The following is a 21,797-nucleotide window of genomic DNA, read 5'->3' on the forward strand; positions in this document are numbered from 1 at the left end:
TGGCACACACACTTCACCCAGCCAATATGCATTCAAACTGAAAATCACCTCATATGTCTTTTTCAAATAATCCTTGGAAAAGTTTTCAATTTAGCTATGACACAAATATTAGTTAACAGTGAATTTGTAATTAAATCTGGATGCAAAAATATGATGTGTCCAAACTGTTCATATGTTAGACAATTTTCCATTTAAAAAAATTAACACAGATGCAAGTCGTCCTTACATTGTATTTTTTATATAGCATGGGTACAGTAATGGTACAGTAACTTTTTCTTGCACTACTTTTTAAAAAAATATTTTCTGACTCTTCCTCAGTGTTTTCTTCCAGCGGGTGGGCAACCAGGTTTATTTTCCACATACTAAGATTCTAGGTCCCAAAGCTCTGAAGCTCTGGGTGCATTCAGTGTCACCACCATCTCAAACCTTGTGTCAACATTGAACACTACAGCCATAGAGAAAAACTGAACTTGATCTGGAATGAGAACAGGAAGAATCAGTGTGCTTGCCTTTTTCTTGAACTTACTATGCTATGACTTTGAAAAGGACCAACATACTTGGACAATATGAGTTGAATAGAAAGAGTCGAACATAGATTTGTGAAGGATAAGTCATGTCTAATTAATCTAGTTGATGTTTTTGAGGAGGTCACTAACATGTTGAATAAGAGACTGCTTATGAACATTACATATCTGTTATCATTACTGTCTGTTTCTTATCTCTCAGCCAATTTCCAACCCATACCACAAGGTTACTTCCAACTCTGTGATCTTTCATTCTTCCTGTTGGATTCTTGTGCAGAAGCTTATCAAATGCACTTCTCCTCCTGGCCCCACAAGGAAAGAAAAACTTCTTTTAAACTTAGTCTCTCTGGGCCGATTTATTTCATTGCCGGTTTGCTCCAGTAGGATGCTCACTGCCACTTCCCACTCTGGTCACTGTAAAAATTATAGTCTGGTGTCACTGACATTATAGGGATTTGACATATATGTGTGTAAACCGAATTTTATAGTGTTTTACTTCCTCCCCAGGAGTAGATGAAAATTGGAACCTGATAGTTCCTGTTGATTCCAGGGTAGGAAAGTATTGACAAGCTGGCTGCCCGTTAGCTAAGAAAGCCTGCAGAACTGGGCCACAGCTAGGGAGCAGAGAAGAGGGGAGAGATCATGGGGAAGAGGGATAGATCATGGTCATGGGGGCTAGGGTGGAGGTCAAGGCGATCAGGGCAGTTGGAGATTGTAGAGCTGGGGTTGGTACAGTGATTGCAGTGGGTTGGTAGAGGCGAATCAGCTGGTCACGGGGAGAGAGGAAGGAAAGCTTGTTGGGTCTGGAGAAAATACTCCTGCTCCTCTAGGCCCACAAGCAGTGCTATAAATGCACTTTTCGATAACCTTATGCGTTTCGCCTTACTTTCCTTTTACCTGCCAGGATTCCATGGAACCTAGTTGAAATGGGTAATAAAAGAGTTTTAATATTGTTAAAATGGAAGTATGCCACCTCCCTAAAAGATATTTTCAACCTTCCGCCACCTGAAATACTCCAGCAGTACTTAAAAATGGACTACTGGCAGAAACCTGGGAGATTACTTCCTATTTTTAGGTTTCAGAACAATGTATAACAGAAAGAAAATAACTTTAGAAGTGTGTATATTTGTGTGAATAATTCTTTAACTGAAGAGATTCTTACTAATTTCAACTTTTATTTAATAAGGAGCAAATTTAAAAAGAAATCACATAGAGACAGAAATGTAATATTATGCCATGTTTGAATGGCATAAGATTCAACCTAGATGGGTAGTATTTTATCATTTTGTCTTACCACTGAACCAATTACAGCATCTTCTCGTTGCATGGCTTTCTTCAGGTGCGTATCAGCATCAGCCAAAGCCCAAAAGTTGCACTGAATAGGAAAGGACATCTGCTGATCAACATCTTCTCCAAACTTCTTTCCAGAAATAAAGACTGTGGTACTCCTGGTCTCTAAAACTAATACATACAAAGTGGGAAACAACTTTCAGTGCAAAATTCTGTAAAACATTAACTATTTAGTGTGCATGGTAGTGAAGTATGCACCATACCTGTCTGAAGTAATTTAAGTTTGTCTTTTCTATGAGAAAAAAGTTCTCCTATATAGCAGATACCGCCCTTGGCCAATAAGGCAGAGCCAGCTTGAACTTTGGCAGTGCCAGTTCCATGTTCATCTTTGGAGACTGTAGCAAAAATCTCATATGATGGTAAATGTCGTACTCCACAAGGCACAAGGCTCAGACTATATGTTAACAGCCTACAGAAAAATACAGAAATCTTCATGAAACCAGTCCAGATAAAAATCTACACAGAGATTTAAGAGGGGATTTGATCCTCATATTTAAGATTACAAAAGGCATGGATATGCAAAAATGGAAAGACTGATGTTATGAGTTTAGGCAAAACTAGATGTCACCAGTACAAAGTGAAGAAGGGGGTGAGGTTAGTGTTACTTTTCTCACAGGCTAAACAATCTGTGGAATAGGATGCCAGAGGAGTCAAGATTGATTCATTACAGACCCTTAAGACTATTAGATGGATTTATGCATACCAAGGTTATCACATCATATGGAAGGTATTTCCTGGATATGATTCCTAGTTATTACAGGGAGGGGCTGGGGCTTGCCTGATTGCCTATAAAGGGTTATGGAGAGTCTTTTTCAAGGACTTCTGACTTTCAAACTATCTGTTTTCCTGCTTCTCCCAGACATTTGAGGGATCTGTCTGGTGCAAATGACGCACTGAAGCTATAGATGGGGCTAGTATGAATGGGCCTGATGGTTTTTGGTCACCCTGGATACATAAACATAAACAAGTGTCCAGCCTCTACATCTGCTTAAAAATTGTCAAATTACTATGCAAACACCACCTAACTTTCAGACAATGTATAAAGCAGATTAAGTCAGCTCACCAAATGAAGCACCTGGTCTAAATGAGTGAGAAACAAACTGGGTAGAGCCTCATCGAATTGTTAATAGTGGTGGACAATTAAATAACTAACTGGAGGATGTAGTAGAAATATCCAGTATGTTAAGGGTTAACCTGGGGCTGAGTACAATACCGCCCACTGGTGATGTAAGAAGGCACCTGACCTGGAGCTTAGGTCGGCAGTGTAGAGCCAGGTATCAACCTGTAAGGACTTGCCATGGAGTCCTCTCGATGTCTGTAGCCTCTACTGTAAATATGTACATATTTCAGTAATGTTAATAAAGAATGGTGTCTAAGCAGTACACACCACAGGTAACGACATCCTAACAAAACACGGTGGCAGCTCAGATCAAAATCCACATCCTCCATAAAAAGACAGAAGAAATCAATAAAAGGACTCCACCAACAAATTTCTGCTCCGAAAAAACATCACTCAAGATGCAAGAAGCTGAGAAAACTCACCTGAGAAGCTCCTGAGACAGAACATCCTGGCAGCAGGAAAAAAGGCAGAAGTTAAGCTCAAGCTAAAGTCTCCACTGGATCCTGTGGAAGCAGCTTCAACAAAGCAGAGCTGGCAGCCAGCAGGGTGATTTACAACCTTTTTAAAGTTCCAGGGAAGCCAGTTCTGTGAACTATTTCTTTTAAAAATCAGGCAAGCAGAAAACTCAGTTCTTCCTGGGTGACATCAGACACGGTTCCTTCTTCTGGAATGTGGACATCTCAGGAAATGTCCATATAGCCAATTTCAAGTTAGATTCCAGCGCCGAACTGTGGCTCCAATGCCACTGAGTCCGAACCTTGCATGCCACACTCTACAGTGCAGGGGTTTTTCAACTCCCAGTCATTGGAATGATTCAAGAGTCATTAAGATACAACGATAAACAGATCACAGAAGTTATGTATCTCGTGCGAAATTAGCCGTTTTTCACTCCTCAGTAGTGATGCTTACATAGCTCTCAACCTGCTTCAACTTGCAGATGTGAAGACAACCTCAGTCCCCACGCAGCCAGGAAGTTTCCCTTTCAAAAGCCAGACTACAAAGCAGCAACCCAATGTTGACGTTGTTTGTAACCTCTCTTCCCTGTTTGCAGAACTAGCCCGTTCTCCTTTTCAGATCCCCGATCCGAACCAAGGACCAGACCAACTCCCAGTGCAGGAGGTTACCACGGCACCTCCTGTGGAAGTGACGCCAGAGCCGTTCTGACTTCCAGAGGAGCCTCCACCTCCACCAGTGACCACAGTGCAGTTAGTTGAGATGATGACCTACACATGGCCCCAGCAACTACCAGCCAGTGTGATGAAACCACAGGGTTCACTGGAAACAGGTAGCACCCTAACGCAAACACTACACAACAAAGTTGAACCGCCTCTACACTTCTTTCATCCAGAGGACGGCTCCCCCCCCGCCAAACCCCAGAAGGCTTCAAGACACCAGAAAAGGCAGAAGAAGAAGAAGGGATGCAATTGACAGTCGGACGGATACCACTCCTGTCCTCCCAGAAAGAAACGACCACCATTCATGGTACCAAACCACCACAGCAGCAACCCGACTAACCAGGCGTGGTGCAACATTTGCCAGTGGAAAAAGCACATGAAGCCATACCTGCACCCCGCTCCAACCAACGATTCGCCACCAAGATCAAAAGCTCCTAGATCCTACCACTTTCCCAACCAGACAGCAAACATGATGTGGCGGGGTACAAGACTGCCAGCCCGCCTCAAACCCTGATTTCAAAGACTTGAAGGGGAGAGGTGGGATGGTATGAACTCTGTCAATGCATGCTGTTCATGTTCTAATGTTAATCACAAAGTATTTTAGAGTTAGAATAGTTATAGTTGCAACACTGAAGTTAAGTACACAAGCCTTATGAGAACACAAGTCTTGAATCAAACTGTAAGTAACTATTGTCAGTATATATCCAGAGGCTTGGGGGGGAGGTGTAGCAGAGGAATCCGGTACATTAAGGGTTAAACTGGGACTGAGATACAGTACTGCCCACTAGATCCTTCTACAACATCTATACAATTCTAACTCTAAAATACTTTGTGTATGGTGGTGGTGATTAAGCAGTACACACCACAGGTAGCGACAACCCAACAAAACAGAGGAGAAGGGTCAGTGAGCATCCCCATCCTCAATGATGGCAGAGGCACATCAGTGCAAAAGGCAACAAAGAAACGTTTGTAACCATCTTCAGCCAGAAGTGCTTCACAGTCTTCAGCCAATTTAATTCACCCACATGATATCAAGAAATGGGTGAGCGCACTGAATGCAGCAAAGGCATTGGTCCTGGCAACAACATCTTGGCTGTAGGGTTGACAACTTGTGCTCTAGAGCTAGTTATGCCCCTGGCCAAACTGTTCTGATACGGTTACAATATTGGATTTATCCGCTGAAAATTGCTCAGGTGTGTCCTATCCACAAAAAACAGAACAAATCCAATCTGGCAATTACCAATTTATCAGCGTATTCTCAATCATCAGAAAGGTGATGGAAAGCGTCATCAACAGTGCTATTAAGTGGCACTTACTCACCAATGCTCAGTTTGGGTTTCGCTAGGACCATGCACCTTCAGATCTCATTTCAGCCTTGGTCTAAACAGGGACACAAGAGTTGAACTCCGAGTTGAGGTGAGAGTGTCTGCCCTTGACATCAAGGGAGCATTTGACCAAGTGTGGCATCCAGAAGCACTAACAAAATTGAAGTCAATGGGAATCGGGGAAAGATCTGCACTGGTTGGAGTCATGCCTAGGAAAAAAAAAGGTGGTTGAGGTTGTTAGAAGTCAAATATCTCAGTCCGAGGATATCGCTACAGGAGTTCCTCAGAGAACTGTCCTGGGCCCAACCATCGTCAGCTGCTTTATCAATTACCTTCCCTCCCTCATAAGATCAGAAGTGGGAATGTTTGCACAGTGTTTTGTTCCATTCGCAACTCAATGAAGCAGTTCTTTCCTGCATGCAGCAAAAACCTGGACAACATTCAGACTTGGGATGATAAGTGGTAAGTAACATTTGTGCAACACAAATGCCAATCAATGACCATCTCCAACTAGAGAGAATCTAATCATCTCCCCTTGACATTCAATAGTATTACCATTGCTGAATTCCCCACCATTGACATCCCTGGAGATTACCATTGAGCAGAGACTTAACTAGACAAACCACATAAACACTAGGCAGAACTTTAACTGTCATGGGGAGGCAGGCTCAGGTGCCCGTGGGGTTTCAAAGACTCAAAACAAGGGGCAGAATTTTTCCCTCGTCGGGCAGGCTTGGCGGGGGTTGGCGGGAGCAGTCGGGAAGCTGACCGCCGCCTGCGATTGGGGCGAACCGTGATTTCATGCTGGCAAGCCAATTAAGGCCTTGCCCATCGTGAAACACATGCTTCAGTGTTCAGCCCAGCCTGTGGGGTGGGGGGTGGGGGCAGCGGGGGAGGCGAGAGTGCAAGTTCGTACAATCAGGCAGGTGCACGCTGGAAAATCTCCCTAAGGCACAGAGCTGCCTCAGGGAGATGAAGATATGAAAATTAAAAATAAAGATTTTTAAAATGTTATAAAAGATGTCCTTTCATATGGAACTTTGTCAAATGCCTCTGGAAGTCATGGTACCTTATGTGGTAAAGATTTCTACAGAAATTGGTTGTTCATCTTCATCAGCAAATTAAAACATATAAAACAGGGACATGTTATTAATGAAATGTTAACATTTATTATTTTATTTTTATTTGCTGTTGGAAACCTCATCCCGCCCTTGGATGAGGTTTCCTAAAAAATGCAAAGGCCACTTGGCCTTTTTGCCTGCCTGCCAGCCAACCATAAGGTTGGACGGGCAGCGAAAGATTTCTTTCAATTATAAGTTTAATGGCCTTAATAGGCTTTTTAATTGTTGGCAGGTGCACTGCCAACTCCCAAGTGCACCCGCCAACCAAAATATTGTGCAATGACACTGGGACGCTCGCCCGACGTCATAGTGTGTCATTTTACGGTCGTTCAGGTCAGGTGTGCACCCAATGATGAGCATTACATTCTAGCCATGATGCTGCATCAGAAAGCCAACATTATCCTGTCAACTTCTAGGTTTAACACAAATGGGTTTGCAGGTGAGTGAAGATCACCAGCAGAGCTGTCAGGTATAAGTAATTAAAATATTTAAAGAGGCAATTAACGCAGGATTTAACCCAGTATTCTGGCTTTAACAGCTAGCGCAGAGGTTCCCTGAGCTGTGTAGAACTTGCCAGTTTCAATTAGCTGAGAATACAGTGGGGTGTGCTTCTTCAGTGAAACTGACAGGGTGGGAAGCGGTGAAATTGATTGCTGCAGTCTGCCAGAGGACCACAGAAAAGTTACAGTGCAAAAAGCTGCTATTCAGCCCATCATGTCTGCGCCAGCCAAAAAAAAAGAAACCAGCTACTGATTTTAATCCCACTTTCCAGCACCTTGCCCATAGCCTTGCAGGTTACAGCACTTCAGATGCAGATCCAGGTACCTTTTAAGTGAGTTGAGTGTTTCAGCCTCAGCCACCAACTTAGGCAATGAATTGCACACACCCACAACCCTCTGGGTGAAAAAGTTTTTCTTCATGTCCCCTCGAATCCTTCTACCAATCACTTTAAATCTATGGTCCCTGATAACTGACTCCTCAGATAGGGGATACAAGATTTTCCTATCTACCCTATCTAGGCCCCTCTGTTCTAAGAAAACAACCCTAGCCTATCCAATCTCTCCTCATAGCTGCAATTTTCAAGCTCTGGCAATATTCTTGTAAATCTCCCCTGCACTTTTCTCCAGTGCAATTATGTCCTTCTTGAAATGTGGTGACCAGAACTGTACACAAAATTCCAGCTGTGGCCTAACCTGCGATTTATACAGCTCTATCCTTACATCCCTGCTTTTGTATTCAATACCTCATTCAATAAAGGAAAGCATTCCATATGCTTTCTTGACCACCTTGTCCACCGGTCATGCCACCTTCAAAGACCCCTGGACATGCACACCTAGGTCTCTCACTTCCTCAACCCGGCTCAGTAACTTATTGTTTATTGAGTATTCCCTTGCCTTGTTTACCCTCCCCAAATGCATTACCTCACATTTTTCCAGATTGAATTCCATTTGCCACTTCTCCACCCACTCAATGAAACCATTGCTATCATTCTGGAGTCAACAGCCATACTCTTCACTATCAACTACATGGCAAATTTTAGTGTCATCTGCAAATTTCCCAATAATGCCTCCCACATTTAACTCTAAATCATTAATACATACAACAAACAGCAAGGGCCCCAACACTGAGCCCTGTGGAACACTACTGGAAACTGTCTTCCATTTGCAAAAACATCCATCGGCCATTACCCTTTGTTTCCTATCCCTGAGCCAATTTTGGATCCAACATGCCACATTCCCCTATAATGCTTGAGATCTCACTTTGCTGACCAGTCTGCCTTGTGGTACCTTGTCAAATGCCTTACTGAAATCCATGTAGACAATATCCACTACACTACCCTCATCAATCCTCCTTGTTACTTCCTCAGAAAATTCTATTAAGTTAGTAAGACATGATCTTCTCCTAACAAAACCGTGCTGACTATCCCTGATCAATCCGTGTCTTTCTATGTGATGGTTTATCCTTTAACGCAGAATTGTTTCCAATAATTTGTCCACCACCAAAGTCAGACTGACTGACCTATAATTTTCTGGCCTATCCCTCGCATCCTTTTTAAATAATGGTACAATATTCACAGACCTCCAATTCTCTGGGACCTTGCCGGTATCTAGTGAGGATTGGAAAATGATCCTCACAGCATCCGCTATTTCCTCTCTGGTTTCCTTCAACAGCCTGGGATATGATCCAAATGGCCCTGGTGATTGATCCGCCTTGGCGTCTCTCCAGTACTTCCTCCCTCACTATGTTTATTGTATCTAATGTTTCATACTCCTCCTCTTTAACTGGAACATCTGCATTATCCCTCTCCTTAGTGAAGACAGATTCAAAGTACTCATTGAGAACCCTGCCCACATCTTCTGCATCAACCCGCAAGTTACCATGTACATCTCTGATAGGCCTTACCTTTTCCTTAGTTATTCTCTTGCTCCTAATGTACTGGTAAAACATCTTAGGAGTTTCTTTGATTTTACCTGCCAATATGTTTTCATATCCTCTCTTTGCTTTCCTAATTTCCATTTTTACTTCACCCCTGTACTTTCAATACTCCTCCAGGCCTTCTACAGTATTAAGTCTTTTGTGACTGTCATAAGCTTTCTTTTTCTGCTTTACCTTGACCTGTATGCTTCTGGATAACCAGGGGGGGCCCTAGATTTGGCAGTACCACCCTTTTCCTTTGTGGGGACATGTCTACACTTTGCCCGTAGAATCTTGCTGAGGTGGATGGCTGATGTTCACAGCATTTCTCTGAGTGTGTGCTCAAACTGCTTGACCAGTAGTTTCTAACTACTTGGAAGTAAGTTCACCTGTCTTGGACTTCACTCACTTTCATCTGCACTTCCCTGCTGTCAGCCTTCACTGCGGCATGGAAGGAGCTTATATAGACCTACCTTAGTTCCCTTGATGAGGAACAAGAAGAGCAGCAACACCAACAGCACCAGAGGCAGCAGGAGCAGCACCAGCTGAAGCTCCTCAGCCATGATTTGGTCTACATGGCAGGAGGGATTGGCTCCAAGGGATCAAAGTCAGAGGGCTTACAGATATACACTCAGCTTCTTTGGTCTCTTGGGAGAGCAGCGCTTTCACAGGCTGAGCTTGTCACGTCAGGTGATGCGATCATTTTAAAAAATTCATTCATAAGGTGTGGGCTTCACTGGCTAGGCCAGCATTTATTGCCCATCCCTAATTGCCCTCAAGAAGGTGGTGGTGAGCTACCTTCCTGGACCGCTGTAGTCCATGTGGTGTAGGTACACCCACAGTGCTGTTAGAAAGAGAGTTCCAGGATTTTGACCGAGTGACAGTGAAGGATGGTGAGTGACTTGGAGGCGAACTTCCAGGTGGTGGTGTTCCCATCTATCTGCTGCCCTTGTCCTTCTAGATGGTAGTGGTTGTGGGTTTGGAAGGTGCTGTCTAAGGAGCATTCGTGAATTCCTGTAGTGCATCTTGTAGATGGTACACACTGCTTCTACTGTTCTTTGGTGGTGCAGGGAGTGAATGTTTGTGGATGTGGTGCCAATCAAGTGGGCTGCTTTGTCCTGGATGGTGTCAAGCTTCTTGAGTGTTGTGGGAGCTGCACTCATCCGGGTAAGTGGGGAGCATTCTATCACAGGCCTGACTTGTGCCTTGTAGATGGTGGACAGGCAGTAAGTCAGTTACTTGTCGCAGGATTCCTAGTCTCTGACCTGCTGTTGTAGCCACAATATTTATATGGCTAGTCCAGTTCAGTTTCTGGTCAATGGTAACTCCCAGGATGTTGATAGTGGGGGTTCAGTGCTGGTAATGCCATTGAACTTCAAGGGGCGATGTTTAGATTCTCTCTTGTTGGAGATGGTCTTTGCCTGGCACTTGTGTGGTGCGAATGTTATTTGCCACTAGTCAGGCCAAGCTTGGATATTGTCCAGGTCTTGCTGCATTTGGACATGGACTGCTTCAGTATCTGAGGAGTCGCGAATGATGCTGAACATTGTGCAATCATCAGCGAACATCCCCACTTCTGACCTTATGATGGAATGAAGGTCATTGAAGAAGCAGCTGAAGATGGGTTGGGCCTAGGGCACTACCCTGAGGACATCCTGCAGTGATGACTGACAGATGACAGACCTCCAACAACCACAATCATCTTCCTTTGTGTTACGTATCACTTCAACCAGTGGAGAGTTTTCCCCTTGATTCCCATTGACTCCGGTTTTGTTAGGGTTACTTGATGCCACATTCGATCAAATGCAGCCTTGATGTCAGGGCAGTGACTCTCACTTCACCTCTTGAGTTCAGCACTTTTGTCCATGTTTGAACCAAGGCTGTAATGAGGTCAGGTGCTGCCCAGCGGAACCGAAACTCGGCGTCAGTGAGCTGGTTATTGCTAAGCAAGTGCCACTTAATAGCACTGTTGATGACCCCTTCCTTAATTTTACTGATGATCGAGAGTAGACTGATGGGGTGGTAACTGGCCGGATTAGATAGGTCCTTTCTATGTACAGGACATACCTAGGCAATTTTCCACGTAGCCGGGTAGATGCCAGTGTTGTAGCTGTACTAGAACAGCTTGGTTAGGGGCATGGCAAGTTCTGGAGCACAAGTCTTCATTACTATTGCCGGAATATTTTCAGGGCCTGTAGCCTTTGTACTATCCAGTATCTTCAGCTGTTTCTTGATATCACAAGTCAGGGGGACTGAATTGGCTGAAGACTGGCATCTGTGATGCTGGGGACCTCCGGAGGAGGCCAAGATGGATCATCCACTCGGCATTTCTGGCTGAAGGTTGTTGCAAATGCTTCAGCCCTATCTTTTGCACTGATGTGCTGGGCTCTCCATCATTGAGGATGGGGATGTTTGTGGAGCCTCCTCTTCCAGTGAGTTGTTTAATTGTCTGCCACTGGATGTGGCAGGTCTGCAGAGCTTAGATCTGATCTGTTGGTTGTGGGATTGCTTACCTCTGTCAATCACTTGCAACTTATGCTGTTTGGAACGCAAGTAGTCCTGTGTAATAGCTTCACCAAGTTGACACCTCATTTTTAGAGGTGTTCCTAGTGATGTTCCTGGCATGCCCTCCTGAACTCTCCATTGAGCTGGCGTTGGTAATGTTGGTAATGTCCCCTGGCTTGTTGGTAATGGCAGAGTGGGGGGATATGCTGGGCCATGAGGTTACAGATTGTCTTCGAGTACAATTCTACTGTTGCCGTTGGCCCACAGCGCTTCATGGATGCCCAGTCTTGAGTTGCTAGATCTGTTCAAAATCTGTCCTATTTAGCATGTTGGTAGTGCCACACAACACAATGGAAGGTATCCTCAATGTGAAGAAGGGACTTCATCTCCACAAGGACTGTGTGTGGTCACTCCTACTGCTACTGTCATGGACAGATGCAGCTGCAGAAGGCAGATTGGTGAGGATGAGGTTAAGTATGTTTTTCCCTCACCACCTGCAGAAGACCCAGTCTAGCAGCTATGTCATTTAGGATTCGGGCAGCTCATTCAGTAGTGGTGCTACCGAGCCAATTCTGCACCCTTGCCACCCTTAGTGCTTCCAAGTGGTGTTCATCATTGAGGAGCACCGATTCATTAGCTGAGGGAGGGTGGTACATGGTAATCAGCAGGAGGTTTCCTTGCCCATGTTTCACCTGATGCCATGAGACGTCGTGGGGTCCAGAGTCGATGTTGAGGACTCCCAGGGCAACTCCCTCCTGACTGTATACCACTGTGCCACCACCTCTGCTATGAATGTCAGAGCCTCCCGAGGCACTGGTGCTCAGGCATCTTGAGAGAGCTGATCCTTGGCGTGTTGATCCTGTGTTGGGAGTCTTACCTCAACCAGCATCTAGATGACCAACCCAGCTGCTCTGTGATGGAACATTGGGCAGAGAGGAAGACGGCTGGTGCTGATGCTGGTGCTGGTGCTACTCCTGTTGGAGTTGATGATGGCAGTATGGCTCCTGCTCTTAGCATGCTGTGTTGAAGACTGGCAACAGGGAAGTGTAGCTGAAGGTGAATGAAGTGCTAGATGTTGCTTCCAAGAAGTTGAAATCAACTGTAGAGCAATGAATGCATTCTCTGAGAGAGGAACTGCTTTAAACAGCAGTTTCTCACCTGGCCACGGCTGGAGCTGTTCAGTGTAACTGATCAATGCCTTCCCAGCTTGTCAGCTTTGCTGAAGCTCTTTTCACTGTACACTCATGTTGGTGACCCCATTGAGGTACAGATACAATGTGGAACCTATGCCCTGTTGGGAAGGAAGAAATTCAGGATTATAAGGGCTCTTAATTACCTCAATTGGTTTCCCACCAGATCCAAAGGTGCTTCCCACTGAACTCAGACCCTGTTCCAGGGAAAGCTGGAAGAGGATGGGATGATGTTAGAAACCTGATCCTACATCAATTTCAGGGGATTTAATTTCCTGCACCTGCCAAAACCTGCCTTCACACAGCTGGGAAAATTCTGCCCAATATGTCAAGGAACCAACTATGGAACAGACTGTTTTAGATCCATTATTATGTAATGAGACAAGGTTAATTGGTACAGAGGAAATTAATGGGATAAAAAGGTTGACAAATCCTTTTGACTTGCAGCCGCGGATTTTAAAAGAGATACTGGATGCATTGGTTTTTGATCTTCCAGATCTTCTGCAATCTACGGATTGGCAGGTAGCAAATGTAACCCTGCTATTCAAGAAAGTAGAAAGAGAGAAAACAGGAAACTCCAGGCTAGTTAGCCTGACATCAGGCATCATGGAAATGCTAGGATCTTTAAGTGATGTGGTAACAGGGCACTTAGAAAATCGTAAAATGATTAGACAGAGGCAACACAGTTTTATTAAAGAGAAATCATGTTTGACAAATATGTTAGAGATTTTTGAGTGTGTAACTAGCAGAGTAGATAAGGAAACCTATGAATATAATATATATATTGGATTTTCAAGACATACTGAATAAGTATCCACACAAGATTACACAATCTGTTGTTACACAAGATTAGGGATTAGGGATAATATATTAGCATGGATTGAAGATTGGTTAACAGGCAGAAAAAGTGAGTAGGAATAAATGGGTTAGTTTTCGGATTGACAGGTTAAGCCTCAGCAATTTACAATATTCATCAATGACTTAAATGAGGGAGTCAAGTGTTATATATCCAAGTTTGCTGATGGTACAAAGCTAGGTAGGAAAGTAAACTGCAAAGTGGATGTAAAAAGGCAGCAAAGGGATATAACAGATTAAGTGAGTGGGCAAGAAGATGGCACATGGAGTATAATCTGGGGAATGTGAAATTATCCACTTTGATAGGAAGAATTGAAAAGCAGAAAAAGGCCCAGTCCTTGTTCCTCATTATAATTTCACCTGTCCCTGTCTCTCATGGGCCTACAGCTGCTTTCGCTAATCTCTTCCTATTTAAGTAGCAAAGAAATATCTACAATCTGTTTTTAAGTCTCTTGCTAGTCAATTCTCATATTCCTTTTCCTTATCAATTTCTTGGTCCCCCTTTGCTAAATTCTAATATCCTTCTAATCTGCAGGTTTACTACTTTTTTTGAAACAATTATAAGCCTCTTCCTTTGATCTAACATCTAACTCCTCTTTTTAGCCACAATTTGACCATTCTTCCTGTGGGATTTTTGTGCCTTAAATCTTGTTGTAATTTATGTGTTAATTGCTTGTCCACTGGCATATCTTTTAATGTAGTTTCCCAATCTATTTTAGCCAATTCACCCCTAGGTCTATGTAATTTGCTTTGTTTAGATTTAAGATCCTAGTTTTGCACTTAACTAGTGTCACAATGATGAGGCTTATAAGATTTGTATGTGACTGTGTCTTTAAATTTAGTTTAAAAGTGAAGGGGTCATGTGACTATTCTGAATTTTGCCTGACAACAAACCTGGCTTAGTCAAGGGATTGGCTAAGCAAGGTGCGAAGTACTCACACCTGAAACAAAGAGCATATGCAGCTGACATATGCCCTGACAGTAAATAGATTTGCCGGCTCCAAGCTTTGGCAGGCAGAAGAGGAAAAGAACAACAGTTGATGTGGTCAGCAAAGAGGAAAGACTACAAGTTTTTTGCATGCTACCGAAGCTGGATGTAGGAGGGAGAGAGACAGTCTCTAGTTGAAGATATGCAGTTCACAACCATCTAAGTAATCTGGGACATTTATCCTGACATGGCCAAGGGGGAAGAAAAACCATCAGAACCAATTTTGCTGGTAGTGAATTTGGGAAATTCCGAAAACAGGGAAGTGCCTGGAAATGGTCACTTGAAGTTACTACTAGGTGAAATGGGAAAATGTGAACCTATTGGAAGCTGGAAGCAACTGTGGACTGATTGCTATGAGGGTTGTAATTCTGTGGAGAGTGTGATATTTTCTTTTCTGTAGTTTGAAGTGTAAGTTGCCAACAAAAATAATTTTTAGTTATTAGTGTTTTTAGTCATTTGTTGAAAGTAAAAATTTTAGAATGTGAAATATTGTTGTCATCTTTTTCAGTTATAAACTGGAAGCCCTGTCAAATGTTATGGTCTCTACAGGGATCATAACACCTGATTGCTTTCAAACTCAAATATTATTTAATGGCTACTCTTCCCTAGCAACCCCTTCACAAGTTATTAATTAGCCCTTCCTCATTGCGCAATACCAAATCCAAAATCACCTGCTCCCCAATTGGTTCTTTGACATACTGACCCAGAAAACTTGATGAACTCATCCTTCATACTATTACTGCAAATTTATATATGCAATGACCCCCATTATTACTATATTACCTTTATTACATGCACCTCTAATTTCTTGATTTACATTCTGCCCTACAATTCAACTTCCATTGGGCTCTCACCAACATTTTCATACTCTTACTGTTACTTAGCTCCACCCAACCTCCACCCATGGTACAGGAGGCCATTTGGCCCCTTGTGTCTGCACTGGCTCTCTGAATGAGCAACTCACCTAATACCAGTATTATTACCTGGTACTAGTACCAGAACTAGTACCTAGTACGAAGTCATTTCTTTCTACTGTCTTTATCCTGTCCTTTATTATCAGGCCTCCTCTCCAACTTTTACCAATTTGCCTATCTCTTCGAAAGGTTAAGCACCTTAAAAATATTTTGTTCCCGACCTTGGTCATTTTGCAACCACATCTCTGTAATGCCTTTTAGATAAAACCTATTCATTCCTATCTGTGCTATTAATTCATGTCTTTAGCTTTGACTTTTTTTCTAATCTCCCCAATGTTACCTTAATCACTAATGCCCTATTTCCTTTGTTTCACTCAGTGTCCCTTCCTGATCCACTCTGCTTATTATTACCCAAAACTAAAGTGAAGCAGGCTCAATGGGCACATGGCCTACTCCTGCTCCATTCAGTATTTTATTACGAAAAGCATTGCATAAAGCCAAGTTCTTAGGACATGGCCTGGATTTTTTATTCTTCACAGGGTGTTGGCATTGGTGGCTAGGCCAGCATTTGCTGTCCATCCCTAATTGCCCTTGAAAGGTGATGGTGAGCCACCTTCCTGAATCGCTACTATCCATGTGGTGTAGGTACACCCACAGCACTGTTAGAGAGAGAGTTCTGGGATTTTGACCCAGTGACAGTGAATAAATGGTGATATGGTTCCAAGTCAGGATGGTGTGTGGGTTGGAGGGGAACTTGTAGGTGGTGGTGTTCCCATGCATCTGCTGCTCTTATCATTCCAGGTGGTAGCAGTTGCAGGTTTGGAAGATGCTGTAGAAGAAGCTTTGATGAGTTTCTGCAGTGCATCTTGTAGATGGTACACACTGCAGCCACTGTGCATGGTGGAGCAGGGAGGGAATGTTTAAGTGGTGAATGAGGTTCCAATCAAGCAGGCTGTTTTTCCTTGAATGCTGTTGAGCTTCTTGAGTGTTATTGGAGCTGGACTTATCCAAGCAAGTGGACAGTATGCCATCACACTCCTAACTTTTGCTTTGTAGATGGTGGATAGGCCTTGAGGGAGTCAGGAGGTGAATTACTCTTTGCAGAATTCCTAGCCCCCGACCTGTTCTTGTAGCCACAGTATTTATATGGCTGGTTCAGTTCAGTTTCTGGTCAATGGGAACCCCCAGAATGTTGATAGTGGGGATTCAGCAATGGTAATGCCATTGCATGTCAAGAGAAAATGGGTACATTCTCTCAGGTTGGAGATGGTCATTGCCTGGCACTTTTGTGGCATGAATGCTACTTGCCACTTATTAACCCAAGGCTGAATGTTATCCAGGTCTTGCTGCATATGGACATGGACTGCTTCAGTATCTGAGCAATCACAAATAGTATCGAATATTGTACAATCATTAGCAAACATACCCAGTTCTGGACTTATAATGGAGAAAAGGTCATTGATGAAACAGCTGAAGATGGTTGGCCCTAAGACACTACCCTGAGGAACTTCGGCAGCAATGTCCTGGGACTTTGATGATTCACCTGCAACATCCACAACCATTTTCTTTTGTGCTAGGTATGACTCCAATTAGTGGCGGGTTTTGCCCCGATTCTTATTGACTTCAATTTTGCTTGGGCTCTTTGATGCCACACTCAGACACATGTTGCTTTTATGTCAAGGCAATCACTCCTACCTTTTTTTATCATTCTTTCACACGATGGGGGTGTTGCTGGCTAGGCCAGAGTTTATTGCCCATCCCTAATTGCCCTTGAAAAGATGGCCTTCTTGAACTGCTGCAGTCCACATGGTGTAGGTACACCCACTGTGCTGTTAGGAAGGGAGTTCCAAGATTTTGATCCAGTGACAGTGAAAGAATGCCGATATAGTTCCACATCAGGATGGTGTGTAGCTTGGAGGGGAACTTACAGGTGATGATTTCCCATGCATCTGCTGTTCTCACTTCTGCAATCTTACTACTTTCTGCTACGTTTAAATAGTGTCAAACATTAAGTCCGAAGGGACGGCTGGAATTCTTAACATGAATGCAGCTGTCAGACAAAGGAAGAGTTTAGTACTCATTTATGTCATCTGTTTTAGATTTCATTAGTCTTGCCCTAGGAACCATCTATTAACAGCCACTCTTAACAGAAGCACCCAAATTACTAGCTGATGAAGGCTGAATTCTTAAAGATGAGCTAATATTTCATTGTGATGGTATATAGGAGCCTAATTTCCTTACTGTCCTTAAATTGGTTATTGTTTGGACCGATAAAACATGCACAATGATGTTAAATTTAAATCCTATAGCTTGTCACTCTGGAGTATGGGGGGAAGTGATGGTGTAGTGGTATTGCTGCTGGACTAGTGATCCAGAAACCCAGGGTAATGCTCTGGGGTTTGAATCCCGCCATAGCAGATGGTGGAATTTGAATCCAATAAAAATCTGGAATCCTAATGATGACCATGAAATCATTGTCACTTGATCTGGTTCACTGATGCCCCTTCAGGGATGGAAATCTGCTGTCTGCCATCCTTACCTGGTCTGGCCTACACATGACTCCAGACCCACAGGAATATGATTGACTCTTACATGCCTTAGCAAGCCACTCAGTTGTAACAAACTGCTACAAAGTCACATGAAAGGAATAAAATCGGATGGACTGCCTGGCATCGACCTAGGCAACCTATTTGCCTAGGCAATGTCAACCCTGCAAAGCCCCCCTTACTAACATCTGGGGGCTAATGCCAAAATTGGGAGAGCTATCTCACAGACTAGTCAAGCAACAGCTTGACATAGTCATCCTCACCTTATAATGTCCCAGATACTGTCAACAAAATTATTTGAGTCCCCGAGAACATTATAGTAAACTTTTCACTATGCATATCCCTTTGACTTTTTGATTTTTTTTTATGAGTCCTATTCAAACATTTTTTCCAAATGTCACCTAAAGGACTGAAGTCTGAGATCTGGATGGTTGCTATATATGACAGTGAAACGCTTGGGACCGAGATGGCCCTCCTCTCAGGATTGCAGAGTCCTGAGATAAACTTGTGACACATTAGCTATGGGATTAGAGCATCAGTCACTACTGATCTGCTGCAGAAGAACAGACCCAATGGAAATATTATTATTCCATAATATCTGAGCGATATAAAAATATTCTGTAGATCTTCTAAATTAGATCTTCAAATCTGGTACAGTTCTTTCCATTATCCTATATAAATTGTACAGGAAGTTAAAGAAAATGAGATAGCACCTGTCCACTGTTACTGGATCACTTGTAAGAACTAAAACGTCTAAGTATTCTGTAGTCTGCTTTTCTTTATTGTAAGTCTGAACCAGACTCAGTAACAGGCTGAGTTTGAGGATGTTGTAAGTTCCTGGAGGGATAATCTGTGCAGCAAAGATGTCAGCTAGAATGGCTGTGAATCTCCAGGGTGAAGATGCAGTGATAGACAATAGATATTTGAAGTTGTCGCTGATGAAAGGTGGATCTTTACAGGAACAATAAAGAAATACATTATTTTTATTACTTTAGCAGGTTCAACAAATTTTGTTTATACTAATTTCAAGCAGTTTGAAACAGTTCAAGTTACTTTAAAACAGGCTGAGTTTCTTTTATGCTGTGTTAATACTATACTTTTGCCCTACCATTGTGTAAACTTGGGTAATATATCAATACTGGAAGTACAATACAAAACCAAAAAATGTATGCAGACTGGTGATGAGAGCAACTGGAGAGATGGTGTCATGTTGGTAAACAGTAAGGATACAGAACAACTACTGCTGGTGCTAACCAAAATGCAAAGGTTTTAAAGTTAGTAATAAACTGTTTAGCTCTCTTAAATCTTTACCAGTCCCAATGGCAGTGTGCTCACAATGGCTCAGTGAGTAACTGAGGCACACAGACCAAGAAGATGCCAAGTTCAATCCCTGGCCTGTGACATGTTAGCTGATCTTAGTTGAGCATTTACAGAGATGCAGCTGGGTCTGTAACTGAGATACTACAATGGCCTCAGTGTCTGAGTTGAGATCATGATCACATTATCAACATGCCTCATGGAAATACATGTATATAGCGGGTGGACTGAGAATTAATTAGAATTAGCTGTGATATCTCCCCGGCTCAAAAGGCTAGCTGAAACTCACTGTAAGGGTTCAAACATGAATAATGCCCAACTCAGCAGGGCAGTGGAGACTACCTGGTGTCCTTGGAGTGGAGGGGAGAAAATTAGCCAGGAAAAGAGAGGTCAGAGGCAGATACATTTGTTTTTGAGTATAACTGCATTCATCTCTGCCTTCCCCAAATTGACAATTGATGCAAGCACAGAAATCCAGTTCTCGTCAGCACCTGTGTAATAAATGGAGGTGCTAATTGCAGAATGTACTTTTATGAGAGTTAATAGTGGCAGTTTTCAATGTCTTTAGATCATCAGAAATATCTCACTGAACTCTGAGCATAAATATTTAACAATATTAAAGGGTGATTCTGAATTTATTGCTTGGATTTCATCCTTTTGAATGAACAGCAATGAGAACTTAGGCTCATCATAAACTCTATCAACTGAACTCATAAGAGTTGCACATACTATATTAAACTATATTCTAAAGTCACTGATGTCAATTAGGGTTCCTCCTAAGTATTGAAAATTAATATAATTCTTACCATTTGAAAACCAGTGCTGTATGCTGTTTGCTTCCATGCATAATTGTAGCTGTGAACCACTGTATATATGAGCTGGAATTCCTATTACATAGTATCTATCACCCATCTTCATACTGTTAGGAAGGTCATCTTAAAAAGAATAAGTATTTCAAATTTCCAACATAATTTCCTTATATCTTACATATTGGCTATATTGAACATGATAAAGTGCTGAGACATTTTTCAGTTCAGAAGTCCAAACTGACCCACAGGCATGAAACTGTTTTTAATACGTTGTTTATTCTGTTAGGTCTCCGTTGAATGAATCTCTTTGCAGTTGTGAACTAGACTGCTGGGTAGAATATCCAACAAAAGTAAAATTGCTATTTGGTGTTGGGAAAAACAAACCTTCTCCAAGTCAGCCAAATATTATTGTACTTTCTCCATCACATTAACTGGAGAAGTCTACAGGCCACAAATTACTGTTGCCAATGTTCTTGAACCAAATTCATATCAAAATCTTCTCTCTGCTTTTTAATGGAGGACTTAACCTGAAATAAGCATTCATACTATAACATTGCTGGCAATAATTTCAACATTTGACACAATTCTGGTTTCTGCAAGATGTAATGACATAGGAAAAACTGAAGATGAAGCAAAGAGAAGTAGGTCACATACAGATTTTGAATGTCTTTGATCCCACACACTTTGTATTTTAATACTTATGAGACATCAAATTTCCAGTTTAAGCAATTGCAGATTGTAATTTAATAAATGAGCAGTGAAGATACTGCAATTCTGTGTAAACAACATTACACTACCAAAGGCATGCAGCTTACCGACACTTAGATCTGGGTACTTGCCAGCCCATCATTTTTTATCCATTCATTCTAATGGGCAGAAAGTTGTGGACAGCACAAACCATAATGATATTCTTTGCTAACATCAAACCAAATTATAATCCATACACAAGAATCAATTTTCTAGTGTGACCATGATTGGCTAACCTTGTGGGATTGCTCAAGATCTGTCTCATTTTTACCCATAGGAAGCTTTTGGACTCACAGGCAGGAAATTGCTATGACCAAGTGTGATAAATAGCTTTTTAAAATTTGAAACAGCTATTTAAAGGAACTTCTTCATTGTTCCTGGGTATTAAAATGGAAATAGCTGGATAACAATGAGAACACCTCTAATTCCAGCTGCTGCTTTGTAGTTGCTTCTGCAAGAAGTGCAGACAAGGAGGAGTGCCCTACTTGGGACCCCAGCCAATTTTCATACAGGAGTAAACAGAGTAAACGTTATTCAGTCAAATTACTTGGGTTCATAATCTCCCAAAGCAAGGGTAGCTAATACTCCTGTACATCAAGTAGATACATGCCACAAATACTTTCCTTTCAACCTGTTAAATCATCACTGTGACTGCATGCTAAGAACCCAGCAAATGGCTCTCTCCATGTGTAACAAGCAAGACCACACTGTAGCAGGGTACACTCTATTTGTTTCCACTTTAAACTGGAATGGTTGTTGCATTACCATTTGGAAAAGTGAGCCCACAAAGCAACTTACCTGCATCCGACATCTTCATTTATTCACACTCAAGCTAAGCACACTTAGGTGACCTGTGATCCTTTGAAATTTCCAAGGTTTCAGCACTATTTCTGTTT

General features: G+C 42.5%; 1 protein-coding gene across 2 annotated transcripts in view; it reads right to left on the minus strand.

The window, feature by feature from the left end:
- Window positions 1–21,797, minus strand: part of mcmdc2 (minichromosome maintenance domain containing 2) — a 110,206-nt gene that overhangs the window by 16,882 nt on the left and 71,527 nt on the right. Inside the window, exons 7-10 of one of the 2 annotated variants that reach the window (XM_041189454.1) lie at window positions 20,163–20,280; window positions 18,742–19,017; window positions 2,078–2,283; window positions 1,819–1,985 (exon numbers count right to left, since the gene is read on the minus strand). In XM_041189454.1, coding sequence (XP_041045388.1) covers window positions 1,819–1,985; window positions 2,078–2,283; window positions 18,742–19,017; window positions 20,163–20,280 — 767 coding nt within the window. Of the gene's footprint in view, window positions 1–1,818; window positions 1,986–2,077; window positions 2,284–18,741; window positions 19,018–20,151; window positions 20,281–21,797 lie in introns of both variants that reach the window. The other variant, XM_041189455.1, reaches the window with a different exon arrangement.

This window comes from Carcharodon carcharias, chromosome 6 (genome assembly GCF_017639515.1).
Source record: "Carcharodon carcharias isolate sCarCar2 chromosome 6, sCarCar2.pri, whole genome shotgun sequence".
In the NCBI taxonomy this organism is placed as follows: Eukaryota; Metazoa; Chordata; class Chondrichthyes; order Lamniformes; family Lamnidae; genus Carcharodon; species Carcharodon carcharias.